This window comes from Pseudorca crassidens, chromosome 9 (genome assembly GCF_039906515.1).
Source record: "Pseudorca crassidens isolate mPseCra1 chromosome 9, mPseCra1.hap1, whole genome shotgun sequence".
Taxonomy (NCBI): Eukaryota; Metazoa; Chordata; class Mammalia; order Artiodactyla; family Delphinidae; genus Pseudorca; species Pseudorca crassidens.
In genome coordinates, this window is record NC_090304.1 from 100,821,421 (window position 1) to 100,836,093 (window position 14,673).

Here is a 14,673-nt window from a genome sequence, read left to right on the forward strand (position 1 = left end):
CTCAGTAAAGTTGTTATAAAAAAACATAGTTCCAGGCAAATAGTAGACACTCAATAAACATTTGTTGACTGTTGATTTTCTTGGACTGTGATTTCTTAGTGGTTAGCGATTGACTCTTCTATACATATTTAGGTAATACCCAGCAAAGTACTATGTGAATACCAAATATTCAAATGATGTTTTATGAATACTATCATGGCACATTTATTACATAGCCATTATATTAATGTTATTTAAACGGGACTAAAGTTATTTTTCTTGACAAAGTGTTAAACTTTATTAACAATCGAAGAAATACAAATTAAAAAAACGAAATATTGTTTTTAACCTTTCAATTTGCAAAGAGCTTTAAATGATAGCATAAGCATGAGTTATTTTTGTATTCAGAAGAAATAAGAAAGCTATTTCCATTTCTAAAGCATTTTATAATACCTACTTAAGAGACTGGGGAAATAGATGCTTTCTCTGTACTGCTAATCAGAATATAAACTGGGAGAAATTTTCTGTAGAACAATTTTAATAAATAACAAAATCTTCAAAAAACATAAGAACTCCTTGATCTAGCTATTCCACTTCTAGAAATGTATACTGAGAAAATAAGATTGCACACAAAGATTCAGTTACAAGATGGTTCACCTCTACACCGTGTGCAATACCAACAATTAGAATGGATCTATAAACCCAGCAGTAAGATACCGGTTAAATGAACACTGCTATATTCATTCCATGAAATATTATTCTGACAAGAAAAATGATGTAGTAAATGAATTAACTTCGAGAGATGTTTACACTATTTTTTGTTGATCAAGAATAATAGACTGCTCTTTTTGTGGCACCTTGGAGGCAGTCGGCTGCTTCAGGATGAAGCTGAACATCTCTTTCCCGGCCACTGACTGCCGGAAGCTCATTGAAGTGGATGATGAACGAAAACTTCATACCTTTTATGAGAAGCATATGGCCACGGAAGTTGCTGCTGACGCTCTGGGTGAAGAATGGAAGGGTTATGTGGTCCGAATCAGTGGGGGGAACGACAAACAAGCTTCCCCCACGAAGCAGTGTGTCTTGACCAATGGCCGAGTCTGCCTGCCACTGAATAAGGGGCATTCCTGTTACAGACCGAGGAGGACTGGAGAAAGAAAGCACAAATCTGTACGGGGTTGCATTGTGGATGCCAATCTGAGTGTTCTCAATTTGGTCAGCGTAAAAAAAGGGGAGAAGGATATTCTTGGACTCACTGATACTACTGTGCCTCGTCGCCTGGGGCCCAAAAGAACTTGGAGAATCTGCAAACTTTTCAATCTCTCTAAAGAGCATGATGTCCATCCGTACGTTTTGAGAAAGCCCCTAAACAAAGAAGGTAAGAAACCTAGGACCAAAGCACCTAAAATTCAGCGTCTTGTTACTCCACGTGTTCTGCAACATAAACATAGGTGTATTGCTCTGAAGAAACAGCATACTAAGAAGAATAAGGAAGAGGCTACAGAATATGCTAAACTTTTGGCCTAAAGAATGAAGGAGCCCAAAGAAAAACGCCAGGAACAGATTGTCGTGAGACAGAGGCTGTCCGCCCTGAGAGCTTCTACTTCTAAGTCTGAGTCCAGTCAAAAACGAGATGCTCTGGGCTTCCCTGGTGGCGCAGTGGTTGAGAGTCCGCCTGCCGATGCAGGGGACACGGGTTCGTGCCCCGGTCCGAGAAGATCCCACATGCCGCGGAGCGGCTGGGCCCGTGAGCCATGGCCGCTGAGCCTGCGTGTCCGGAGCCTGTGCTCCGCAACGGGAGAGGCCACAACAGTGAGAGGCCCGCGTACCGAAAAAACAAACAAACAAAAAAAGACAAATGATCTGAATGGACACTTCACTACAGAAGATATATGGATGGAAATACGTATATTAAAATATGCTTAATGTCATATGTTATTGAGGAATTGCAAATTGAAACAACAATGACATACCACCACACAACTATTAAAATGGCTAAAATCTAAAACACTGACAAGGTCAAATGCTGACAAGGCTGTGGGGCAACAGGAACTCTGACTCATTGCTGGTGGGAATGCAAAATGGTTCAACCACTTACAAAGCTAAACATAGTCTTACCACACAATCCAGCAATAGTGCTTATGTCCACACAAAAACCTGCAAATGAATGTTTATAATAGCTTTATTCATAATTGTCAAAAACAGGAAGCACTCAGAAAGTCCTTCGACAGGTTAATGGAAAAACAAACTGTGGTACATCCATGCAATGGAATACTATTCAACGAATAAAGGCCATGAAAAGGCATGGAGGAATGCATATTGCTAAGTGAGAGAAGCCAATCAGAAAGGCTACAAACTGTGTGATTCCAACTATATGATATTTTGGAAAAGGAAAAACTATGGAAGCAGTAAAAAAAAAAAATCAGTGGCAGCCAGAGGTTGGGCGGGAAGGGAAGGAGGAAGAATACATAGAGCAGGGGGGATTTTTAGGGCAGTGAAACGATTCTGTATGATACTGACATACACACATGCATACGTGACATTATACATTTGTCAATACCCATACAACTCTACAGCACAAAGAACCAATTCTAATGTAAACTACGGAGTTTAGTGAAATAATGTATCAGTAGTATTAGTTCCAAGTCATCATTATCTCTTGCCTAGATTATTTAGAGAACTGCTTAAGTGGTCTTCCTGCTTCCATCCAGTTACCTCTCTGACCTCATCTCCTATTGCTGCTCCCAGCTCCGGTCACACCAGCCTTATTCCTGTTTCTTGAATATACAAAGCATGTGGATGAACTTCTATTTTTGTTTGAATGTTTTTTTGAATTTTATTGTATTCATTTTTTTATACAGCAGGTTCTTATTCTTATTAGTTATCTATTTTATACATATTAGTGTGTATATGTCAATCCCAATCTCCCAGTTCATCCCCCCGCCTTTCCCCCCTTGGTGTCCATATGTTTGTTCTCTACATCTATGTCACTGTTCCTGCCTTGCAAACCAGTTCATCTGTACCATTTTTCTAGATTCCACATATATGCATTAATATACGATATTTGTTTTTCTCTTTCTGACTTACTTCACTCTGTATGACAGTCTCTAGATCCATCCATATCTCTAAAAATTACCCAATTTTGTTCCTCTTTATGGCTGAGTAATAGTCCATTGTATATATGTACCACATCTTCTTTATCCATTTGTCTGTCGATGGGCATTTAGGTTGCTTCCATGACCTGGCTATTTTAAACAGTGCTGCAATGAACATTGGGGTGCATGTGTCTTTTTGAATTATGGTTTTCTCTGGGTATAAGCCTAGTAGTGGGATTGCTGGGTCATATGGTAATTCTATTTTTAGTTATTTAAGGAACCTCCATACTGTTCTCCATAGTGGCTGTATCAATTTACATTCCCACCAACAGTGCAGGAGAGTTCCCTTTTCTCCACACCCTCTCCAGCATTTGCTGTTTGTAGATTTTCTGATGATGCCCATTCTAACTGGTGTGAGGTGATACCTCATTGTAGTTTTGATTTGCATTTCTCTAATAATTAGTGATGTTGAGCATCTTTTCATGTGCTTCTTAGCCATCTGTATGTCTTCTTTGGAGAAATGTCTATTTAGGTCTTCTGCCCATTTTTGGATTGGGTTGTTTGTTTTTTTAATATTGAGCTGCATGAGCTGTTTATATATTTTGGAGATCAATCCTTTGTCCATTGATTCATTTGCAAATATTTTTTCCCATTCTGAGGGTTGTCTTTTCATCTTGTTTCTAGTTTCCTTTGCTTTGCAAAAGGTTTTAAGTTTCATTAGGTCCCATTTGTTTATTTTTGTTTTTATTTCCATTACTCTAGGAGGTGGATCAAAAAAGATCTTGCTGTGATTTATGTCAAAGAGTGTTCTTCCTATGTTTTCCACTCAGAGTTTTACAGTATCCAGTCTTATATTTAGGCCCCTAATCCATTTTGAGTTTATTTTTGTGTATGGTGTTAGGGAGTGTTCTAATTTCGTTCTTTTACATGTAGCTGTCCAGTTTTCCCAGCACAACTTATTGAAGAGACTGTCTTTTCTCCATTGTGTATCCTTGCCTCCTTTGTCATAGATTAGTTGGCCATAGGTGCGTGGGTTTACCTCTGGGCATTCTATCCTGTTCCATTGATCTATATTTCTGTTTTTGTGCCAGTACCATATTGTCTTGATTACTGTAGCTTTGTAATATAGTCTGAAGTCAGGGAGTCTGATTCCTCCAGCTCCATTTTTTTCCCTCAAGACTGCTTTGGCTATTCGGGGTCTTTTGTGTCTCCATACAATTTTTAAGATTTTTTGTTCTAGTTCTGTAAAAAATGCCATTGGTAATTTGATAGTGATTGCATTGAATCTGTAGATTGCTTTGGGTAGTACACTCATTTTCACAATATTGATTCTTCCCATCCAAGAACATGGTATATCTCTCCATCTGTTGGTATATCTCTCCATCTGTTGCTTTCATCTTTAATTTCTTTCATAGTGTCTTATAGTTTTCTGCATACAGGTCTTTTGTCTCCTTAGGTAGGTTTATTCCTAGGTATTTTATTCTTTTTGTTGCAATGGTAAATGGGAGTGCTTCCTTAATTTCTCTTTCAGATTTTTCATCATTAGTGTATAGGAATGCAAGAGATTTCTGTGCATTAATTTTGTAACCTGCAACTTTACCAAATTCATTGATTAGCTCTACTAATTTTCTGGTGACATCTTTAGGATTCTCTATGTATAGTATCATGTCATTCTCCATGTATAGTAAAACAGTGACAGTTTTACTTCTTCTTTTCCAATTTGTATTCCTTTTATTTCTTTTTCTTCTCTGATTGCCGTGGCTAGGACTTCCAAAAGTATGTTGAATAATAGTGGCGAGAGTGGACATCCTTGTCTTGTTCCTGAACTTAAAGGAAATGCTTTCAGTTTTTCACCATTGAGAATGATGTTTGCGGTGGGTTTGTCATATATGGCCATTATTATGTAGAGGTAGTTTCCCTCTATGACCACTTTCTGGAGAGTTTTTATTGTAAATGGGTGTTGAATTTTGTCAAAAGCTTTTTCTGCATCTATTGAGATGATCATATGTTTTTGTTTTTGTTTTTTTGCAGTACGCGGGCCTCTCACTGCCACGGCCTCTCCCGATGCGGAGCACAGGCTCCGGACGCGCAGGCCCAGTGGCCATGGCTCATGGGCCCAGCCGCTCTGCGGCACACGGGATCCCCCCGGACCGGGGCACGAACCCACGTCCCCCGCATTGGCAGGCAGACTCCCAACCACTGCGCCACCAGGGAAGCCCTGTATTTTTTTTTAAATAAATTTATTTATTTATTTTTGGCTGCATTGGGTCTTCGCTGCTGCTCGCAGGTTTTCTCTAGTTGCTGCAAGTGGGGGGCTACTCTTCGTTTGTGGTACACAGGCTTCTCATTGCGGTGGCTTCTCTTGTTGTGGAGCATGGGCTCTAGGCACACAGGCTTCAGTAGTTGTAGCACACGGGCTCAGTAGTTGTGGCTCGAGGGCTCTAGAGCACAGGCTCAATAGTTGTGGGGCACGGGCTTAGTTGCTCTGAGGCACGTGGGATCTTCCCGGATCAGGGTTCAAACCCTTGTCTCCTGCATTGGCAGGCACATTCTTAACCACTGCGCCACCAGGGAAGCCCGATCATATGGTTTTTATTCTTCAATTTGTTAATATGGTGTATCATATTAATTGAATTGCATAAATTGAAGAATCCTTGCATCCCTGGGATAAATCCCACTTGATCATGGTGTATCATCCTTTTAATGCGTTGTTGGATTCTGTTTGCTAGTATTTTGTTGAGGATTTTTGCATCTATATTCATCAGTGATATTGGTCTGTAATTTTCTTTTTTTGTAGTATCTTTGTCTGGTATTGGTATCAGGGTGATGGTGGCCTCATAGATTTAGTTTGGGAGTGTTCCTTCCTCTGCAATTTTTTGGAAGAGTTTGAGAAAGATGGGTGTTAGCTTTTCTCTAAATGTTTGATAGAATTCACCTGTGAAGTCATCTGGTCCTGGACTTTTGTTTGTTGGAAGATTTTAAATTACAGTTTCAATTTCATTACTTGTGATTGGTCTGTTCATATTTTCTGTTTCTTCCTGGTTCAGTCTTGGAAGTTTATACCAATTTGTCTATTTCTTTCAGGTTGTCCTTTTTTTTTTTTTTTTTCCTTTTTTTGCGGTACACGGGCCTCTCGCTGTTGTGGCCTCTCCCGTTGTGGAGCACAGGCTCCGGACGCGCAGGCTCAGCGGCCGTAGCTCACAGGCCTAGCCACTCCGCGGTATGTGGGATCTTCCCGGACCGGGGCATGAACCCGTGTCCCCTGCATTGGCAGGTGGACTCTCAACCACTGCGCCACCAGGGAAGCCCACGTTGTCCATTTTGTTGGCATACAGTTGCTTGTAGTAGTCTCTTAGGATGCTTTGTATTTCTGTGGTGTCCATTGTAACTTCTCCTTTTTCATTTCTAATTTTATTGATTTCAGTCCTCTTCCTCTTTTTCTTGATGAGTCTGGCTAAAGTTTTATCAATTTTGTTTATTCTCAAAGAACCAGCTTTTAATTTTACTGATCTTTGCTATTGTTTTCTTTGTATCTATTTCATTTATTTCTGCTCTGATCTTTATGATTTCTTTCCTTCTACTAACTTTGGGTTTTGTTTGTTCTCTTTTCTCTAGCTCCTTTAGGTTTAAGGTTAGATTGTTTATTTGAGATTTTTCTTGTTTCTTGAGGTAGGCTTGTACTGCTATAAACTTCCCTCTTAGAACTGCTTTTGCTGCATCCCATAGGTTTGGATCGTCGTGTTTTCATTATAATTTGTCTGTAGGTATTTTTTGATTTCCTCTTCGATTTCTTCAGTGATCTGTTGGTTATTTAGTAATGTATTGTTTAGCCTCCATGTGTTTGTGTTTTTTACATTTTTTCCCCAGTAATTGATTTCTAATCTCATAGCATTGTGGTCAGAAAAGATGCTAGATATGATTTCAATTTTCTTAAATTTACTGAGGCTTGATTTGTGACACAAGAAGTGATCTATCCTGGAGAATGTTCTGTGTGCACTTGAGAAGAAAGTGTAATCTGCTGTTTTTGGATGGAATGTCCTATAAATATCGATTAAATCTATCTGGTCTATTGTGTCATTTAAAGCTTCTGTTTCCTTATTTTTTTCATTTTGGATGATCTGTCCATTGGTGTAAGTGAGGTGTTAAAGTCCCCCACTATTATTATGTTACTGTCGATTACCTCTTTTATAGCTGTTAGCAGTTGCCCTATGTATTGAGGTGTTCCTATGTTGGGTACATATATATTTATAATTGTTATATCTTCTTCTTGGATTGATCCCTTGATCATTATGTAGTGTCCTTCCTTGTCTATTGTAACATTCTTTATGTTAAAGCCTATTTTATCTGATATGAGTATTGCTACTCCAACTTTCTCTTGATTTCCATTTGCATGGAATATATTTTTCCATCCCCTCACTTTCAGTCTGTATGTGTCGCTAGGTCTGAAGTTGGTCTCTTGTAGACAGCATATATATATAGGTCTTGTTTTTGTATCCATTCAGCGAGCCTGTGTCTTTTGGTTGGAGAATTTAATCCATTCATGTTAAAAGTAATTATCAATATGTATGTTCCTATTACCATTTTCTTAATTTTATGGGTTTATTTTGTAGGCCCTTTTCTTCTCTTGTGTTTCCCACTTAGAGAAGTTCCTTTAGCATTTGTTGTAGAGCTGGTTTGGTGGTGCTGAATTCTCTTAGCTTTTGCTTGTCTGTAAAGCTTTTGATTTCTACATCACATCTGAATGAAATCCTTGCCAGGTAGAGTAATCTTGGTTGTAGGTTCTTCCCTTTCATCACTTTAAATATATCATGCCACTCCCTTCTGGCTTGTAGAGTTTCTGCTGAGAAATCAGCTGTTAACCTTATGGGAGTTCCCTTGTATGTTATTTGTCGTTTTTCCCTTGTTGCTTACAATAATTTTTCTTTGTCTTTAATTTTTGTCGATTTGATTACTATGTCTCTTGGCGTGTTTCTCCTTGGGTTTATCCTGCCTGGGTCTCTCTGTACTTCCTGGACTTGGGTGGCTATTTCCTTTCCCATGTTAGGGAAGTTTTCGACTATAATCTCTTCAAATATTTTCTCAGGTCCTTTCTCTCTCTCTCTCTCCTCTGTCTGGGACCCCTATAAATGCAAATGTTGCTGCATTTAATGTTGTCCCAGAGGTCTCTTAGGCTGCCTTCATTTCTTTTCATTCTTTTTTCTTTATTCTATTCCGTGGCAGTGAATTCCACCATTCTGTCTTCCAGGTCACTTATTGTTCTTCTGCCTCAGTTATTCTGCTATTGATTCCTTCTAGTGTATTTTTCATTTCAGTTATTGTATTGTTCATGTCTATTTGTTTGTTCTTTAATTCTAGTAGGTCTTTGTTAAACATTTCTTGCATCTTCTCGATCTTTGCCTCCATTCGTTTTCTGAGGTCCTGGATCATCTTCACTATCATTATTCTGAATTATTTTTCTGGAAGGTTGCCTATCTCCGCTTCATTTAGTTGTTTTTCTGGGGTTTTATCTTGTTCCTTCATCTGGTACAAAGTCTCTGCCTTTTCATTTTGTCTGTCTTTCTGTGAATGTGGTTTCCCTTCCACAGGCTGCAGAATTGTAGTTCTTCTTGCTTCTGCTGTCTGCCCTCTGGTGGATGAGGCTATCTAAGAGGTTTGTGCAAGCTTCCTGATGGGAGGGACTGGTGTGGATGAGCTTCTTATGTTGGCAATATTCTGCATATTACCACACATTGAAGCCATGAGAGAAACTCATTCTTGAGGACACAAACGTTTGCATTTGGAACCCTCTCAGTTCTACATTCTGCCATATGTATCTCTTCCTTTGACTGGTTCTAATTTGTATCCTTTTATTGTAACAAAACTACTTCCTGAGTCCGTTGAGTCATTGTAGCAAAGGATGAAACCTGAAGGTGGTCATGGAAGCTTCCTAGCTGGTCTGAAGTAAGGGTGGCCCTAGGGATCCCTGAACTTGCAGTTGGTGCCTAGTCTCAGGCACACTTGGCAGTCTGGAGGTCTGTGCTCTTAACCTCGGTTGGCTCTAACAGTAGCATTAGAAGAATTTAGGCAACAATATCTAGTATCTCAGGTTGCGAGAAATAGTGGTGTCCCGCAGGCAATGATGGTTTAGAACTACTGAGTTTCCACAGCCTGCATTAGATCCTGGATGGTACCCAGTGGCTCTAGGTGAACATCATAACACCACATATTTGTACAACTTACCTTGGCAAATTTCAAATCTGAGTTTCTAAACAGGTAATATCATCTTCCTTTTAGAAGCAAAGAAACTGAAGTGAAGGGGAGACACTTGCCCACTAGACTCAAACACAGGTGTTTGAGACTCAAAGGTCACTAGACTCAAACACAGGTGTTCTACTTCAACACAGAACTCTTTATAGTAGCACCCACAAACTACAGAAGTCAATTATAACACGTAAGCAGGGGTATGTTTCTGATCAGTTCTGCCTAAGCCCTTGTTAGGAAATTAAAGGCAACTGGGTTCCTCCAGACTTAGGACTCAGGATCCTCTTCCACATATGTGACTTTCTTCTTTGGGGGCAGTGAAATTTGGGGGAAAATCTCTAGAAACCCAGGTCTTCGCCAGTTAGAGAACCACATATTCCCTTAGAGCTCATAATGGTCTCATACTATTGGCCTTTCCCAGGGGAGGAGAGAATTCATTACCCTCAGAAAGACCAAAATTAGGTAGGTAAGGAAACTTTCAGTTCAGAGACTTGAGAGAGCCTGTCTCAGAATTGTATCACACTACTAACATATGAAAGTTCTTGAGTGCATTGAAAGATGGTAAGCCAAGCCTACAAAGCAAATGGAAAATGGCAAACATACGAATAGTCAGTTTCAAGAAAAAAAATACAATTGGCTCTTAAGCAAATAAAATATTCCCAGTCTCACTCATAATATGCAAAATACAAATTAAAACGACAAGAAGATGTCATATTTACCTGTCAGATTGGCAGAGAAAAAAATTTGGATAACACATGGTGCTGTGAGATCTGGGGAAACCTCATCTGGCACCCTCTTATGTTGCTGGGGAGATTCAAAATTGGTATAACCTCTGTGAAGGGGGCTTGGCAACATTTTACAAATGCATATTTGCATTTGACTCAGCAAGTTCACTTTTAGGAATTTATTCTAAAAATGTATCCACTGGTTAGTGTAAAGATGTCTGCTGTATATTGAAAAACACTGTCACAATATTTTACAATGCTTTCCATTAAGAGATGAATCTGTTTTCCCCACTCTTTGAATCTGGAATTGCCCTGGGGCTTGCTTGCAATAAAATGTAGCAGAAGGGTTCCAGAGCCTAACCTCTCATGTTCTTGGAATTCTGCCCTTGGACCAGTTGGTGGTTAGAAGCTGGAAAAACACCAAAGATGCTGTTAGCAAAGCCTGGAGGAATGGTGAACAAACAGTTGCTGGAGGCTGAGAAAGCAGTAAGAAAATAGTTATTAGAGGCTGGAGAAAGGACAACACGTGTTACGTATGATGGAATAATTGCCAAAATGTTGCCTGTGGAAACTTGAAAGATAAGAAGTGTACGTAATAAACTTTAAAATATACGATAAAGAGATCTCCAGACAGAATGTTGAAAGTGCCCTTTGGTTTCTTCTGACGGAGCATAATAACGCACAGGAAGAGAAGGGTGAGCGAAAGAAGGCACCATGCAATTTACAAGCAGAATCTGGAGGGGATGCAGAAGCACAAGGATTTGCTGGTTTGGCTGATATAACTGTCTCTTATCCCCTGTTTTCCCAGCTCATTAATATTTCTCAGCATTGAAAGAGTCCAAGGCCAAAAATCAAATCAAGGGTGTGGCTGTGAGAACCTTTGTAAGACTCCTGAATGATTTAAGGTAAATGCCTAAAGGACTCTCAGCAAGGGCTTCTGAGAATCTTCAGGATGCTTTCCCGCAGTAGCTCCAAATTATTGCCCCCAGAGACCTTGATTGTCTTGGTATACGTGACACGAAACAGCACAAAGTTCCCCTATTTTGGGCTTCCCTGGTGGCGCAGTGGTTGAGAGTCCGCCTGCCGATGCAGGGACGCGGGTTCGTGCCCCGGTCCGGGAAGATCCCACATGCCGCGGAACGGCTGGGTCCGTGAGCCATGGCCGCTGAGCCTGCGCGTCTGGAGCCTGTGCTCCACAACGGAAGAGGCCACAACAGTGAGGGGTCCACGTATCGCAAAAAAAAAAAAAAAAGTTCCCCTATTTTGATAGCATTAATTGGATCACTTGAATACCAGCAGGGAGGATATACACCCTAAAATGATTGGGGGGCTGCCTGGTAGCTATTAGGGTCCGGTTGTCTGGGGCATGCCCAAGAGGTCCACTCCAAGCTTGAGGACAAGTTCCTGTACCTTGCTCCACCTACCACATGGAGGTGTAGATCTGGTAGGCTTCTTGGGATTTTGGAGACAGCATATACCACGTTAGGGAATACCACTCCAATCTATGTATTAGTGACTTTAAAGGTCACACATTATGAGGGGGGCCAGAGCAAGGGCAAACTCTGTAGCAGGTTCTGGGTACCGTTTAAGTGGCCTTGCTGCCTGGCCCTATGACCAGTAGATTCCTTGGTGCTAGTGGTGTTAGTTGTACATGTATATGCCATGTAGAGTTTTTGCAAGCTCCACTGGGAAAACTGTAGTGTAGACCTCCAGGGTTCTGCTGCATGGCTGTGCCTGTAACAGTTAATGTTCCCAGAAGCAGATCTTAACCAATGATGGAGAGTTGGTAAATAAATATCCCAACATCCTTGCTCTTCCCTGTGGGGTAGCTCTGAGGTGTGTCCTACACCATCTCCCAGGGCTCCCTGACGGGATTAAACCCCAGTTGCCCACGCTCACCCTTTATTGCCCTCCTTCCTTTTTTTTAAACACCTCTATTTCCCTACTGGTGGTCCTCTTCCCCAGGTAAACTCCTTGCACTCTAATCCTCGTCTCAGCGTCTATCTCTGGAAGTTCCAAACTAACCTACCAATAATTAGAAAAATAATTAGAAAAAAAGAAAAGAGTCTTGCTCATCTATGACTCCTAGCCCCAAACAGAGCTTTTTCCCAAATCGAATGTTCCCATGATGCAGTACCCTGGCTTACTGACAGATCAGTGAGCTCTGCTGTACTGCAAGTGCATACATTCTCTCTCTCACTCTCTTTTTACATTTTATTATTATTTTTTAATTTGGCCACGCAGCTTGCAGGATCTTAGTTCCCTGACCAGGGACTGAACCCAGGCCCTAGCAATGAAAGCGCCAAGTCCTAACCACTGGACCACCAGGGAATTCCCCGTACATACTCTCTAGATCACAGGTGAAGGTCGGCCAGAAGCCACCTGAAGCATCAGAGGTGAAGTAGTTTTCTACTCTCACAGAGCTTTGGTGGATACCAAGAACTTCCATTCACTGATGCATTCTGGTAGACACTATACTAAGCATTTTACATGCATTATCTTATTGTCACGTTATAAGTGAGATGTTTAGCCTTAGCTCAGAGCAGTTAAGTTACTTTCCCAAAACCTGATCACTGGTAAATGATGAATCTAAACTTTGATGCTGGGACTGTATGACCTCAGCTTATGCTTTAAACCTATATTACTTTCCTTGTGTCAGTCACCACAGTTCTACCATTTGATGGAAAGTGTGTTCTTCTCTTAAGAGTAAGGCCCTCTGCCCAAGTCTACTCTTTCTCTCTCCTTCTGTCCTGAAGTAGGTAGGGGATTCAGTAGAGGGTCTTGGGTTGGACACTGGTTGCAGAGAAGATTTGGAACTGGAAACATGGGACAGGAGTAGCAATAGTGGGGCTTCCCACTACAACTGGGCACCATTAACAAGATGCCGCAACTCCCTCAAACTGCATCTCTCTACTAGATAACTTGGGCTTTGCAAGATATGGGGGTACGTTCTGTTTCAGTGCCTTAAGTAGGTAATGAAAATTCCTTGTTGAACAAATAATTGAAAGAAGACAGAACCAACTGTGTGTATGTAATATGCTAATAAAGGTTGTTACAGTTAGTAGTGGGGAAAAGCAATAAACAAACTTATGAAATCTCCTTATGTTTATAAATTAATTTCAAAGACCAAATGTTGGTTTGAATGAGTCTCACTATTTGCATTGATCAACAGTATCTCAATAAAAGTGGGGTTTTTTGAACCTAGCTGCTTCGTATGAGAGTCAAGACAATATGACATTCCGTAAGTGTGATAGATGTGAACATGATTTTATTTTTTGATGGTCGTTAATGGCCTATAACCAGGGCACAACCTCCCAGGTAAACATTTAACTTTGCAGCATTAGTAGATGATTCACTAACTTTTAAAATTATTTTCCCCTTGTATCACTATCCCATTAGGTTTGTAGCTTTTAAGTCCATATACTCAGACACAGGTATGAATAAATACACATATATTATTTGTAGTATGTGACAGTTTACATAAGGGCTTCCTAGTACAAAGGGGGTTGTTAGTTTTGCATCTCAAATTAGTTCCTGCTAATCCAGCAACTAAAGCAAATTCCTTTGTGAAGAAAAGTTTCCTAGCATGGCCTGGCAATTGTTTTAATGGATTTTCAATGAGGGATGACGTACCATGCAATGTGCCCTGCAGGCATGCCATAAATATGTTTTGACTGACTCTGTTAACAATCCACATAGAAAAAAAAACCCAAAACAACCAAATATGTACTGTTTCAATTATTTTTTTTCTCATAGTCTCTGTCTTTAGCACAGATATCTATAAACATTTTAGGCCACCAAGGGACCTGCTACAGTGGTAGGGAACTGCCCAGTGAAGCGCTCCAGGCTGTGAGTTTTACTTAGTCTAAGATGGTCAGTATTACCTGAGATTTGCACATCCCCAAGGGAGGGAGGAAGCTGCAAGCCGATGAGCTGAGGGTAATGGCTCATCTGTGTTAGAGACCCTTAACAATGGTATAGACAACTTCCTGTTTTCTATGTAAGGTATAGATCTGCTCTGACCCTGGCACTGTGGTGGATACTACTCTATTCTCAATATCTGTTGCACATACAACTGAGATAGAAAAAGGTGCATAAAACCGAATCTTCACCTGCTTGTCTCCCAAAACATTCATTGAGCCTTCCTGTAAGACATTATATATATACATATATTTTTTTCACGCAAACACATATGTATGTATATTATTGCTGTGAGCCTGTAACTCTTGCCCAAGTTGTTGTATGATTTAGGTTTTGTAACATACTGAGGATCCTCTGAGGGAGGGGTAGATTAGAGACCATCCATGTGCCCATTAGACTGCAAACTGGAATTCAGTAAGAAGGCCCTGGAGTGGACTCTAGAGTTAAAATAAAGCGTTCATTTTTAGTTTGAGGAAGATTCAGTATAAGCAAGAGAACAAAGAACTGTCGGGTGGTAGGAAATAGAGGTTGACTGCCAGATGGGGGCTGGGAAAAAGAAGCCAAGCACTGGGGCTTAAAGCCGTTCAGGGCTGCCACGTGTGTATGCGGCGCCAGAAACCTCTGGTTTGAAGTTACATTTTTGGCATTTTTCTTAATTAAGTAACCCATTTTCTTCCATCTACAAGAGGGTGAACCTCTTTTCCGGAAGGAAA

The 14,673-nt window shown here is 40.5% G+C and overlaps 1 protein-coding gene across 1 annotated transcript; it reads left to right on the forward strand.

The window, feature by feature from the left end:
• Positions 1–861: 861 nt before the first annotated feature.
• On the forward strand, positions 862–1,609 carry LOC137229758 (small ribosomal subunit protein eS6-like). Its single transcript, XM_067747689.1, has one exon. It carries the CDS (start codon positions 862–864, stop codon positions 1,504–1,506), a length of 645 nt encoding a protein of 214 aa, XP_067603790.1. The 3' UTR covers positions 1,507–1,609.
• The last annotated feature ends 13,064 nt before the right edge of the window (positions 1,610–14,673 follow it).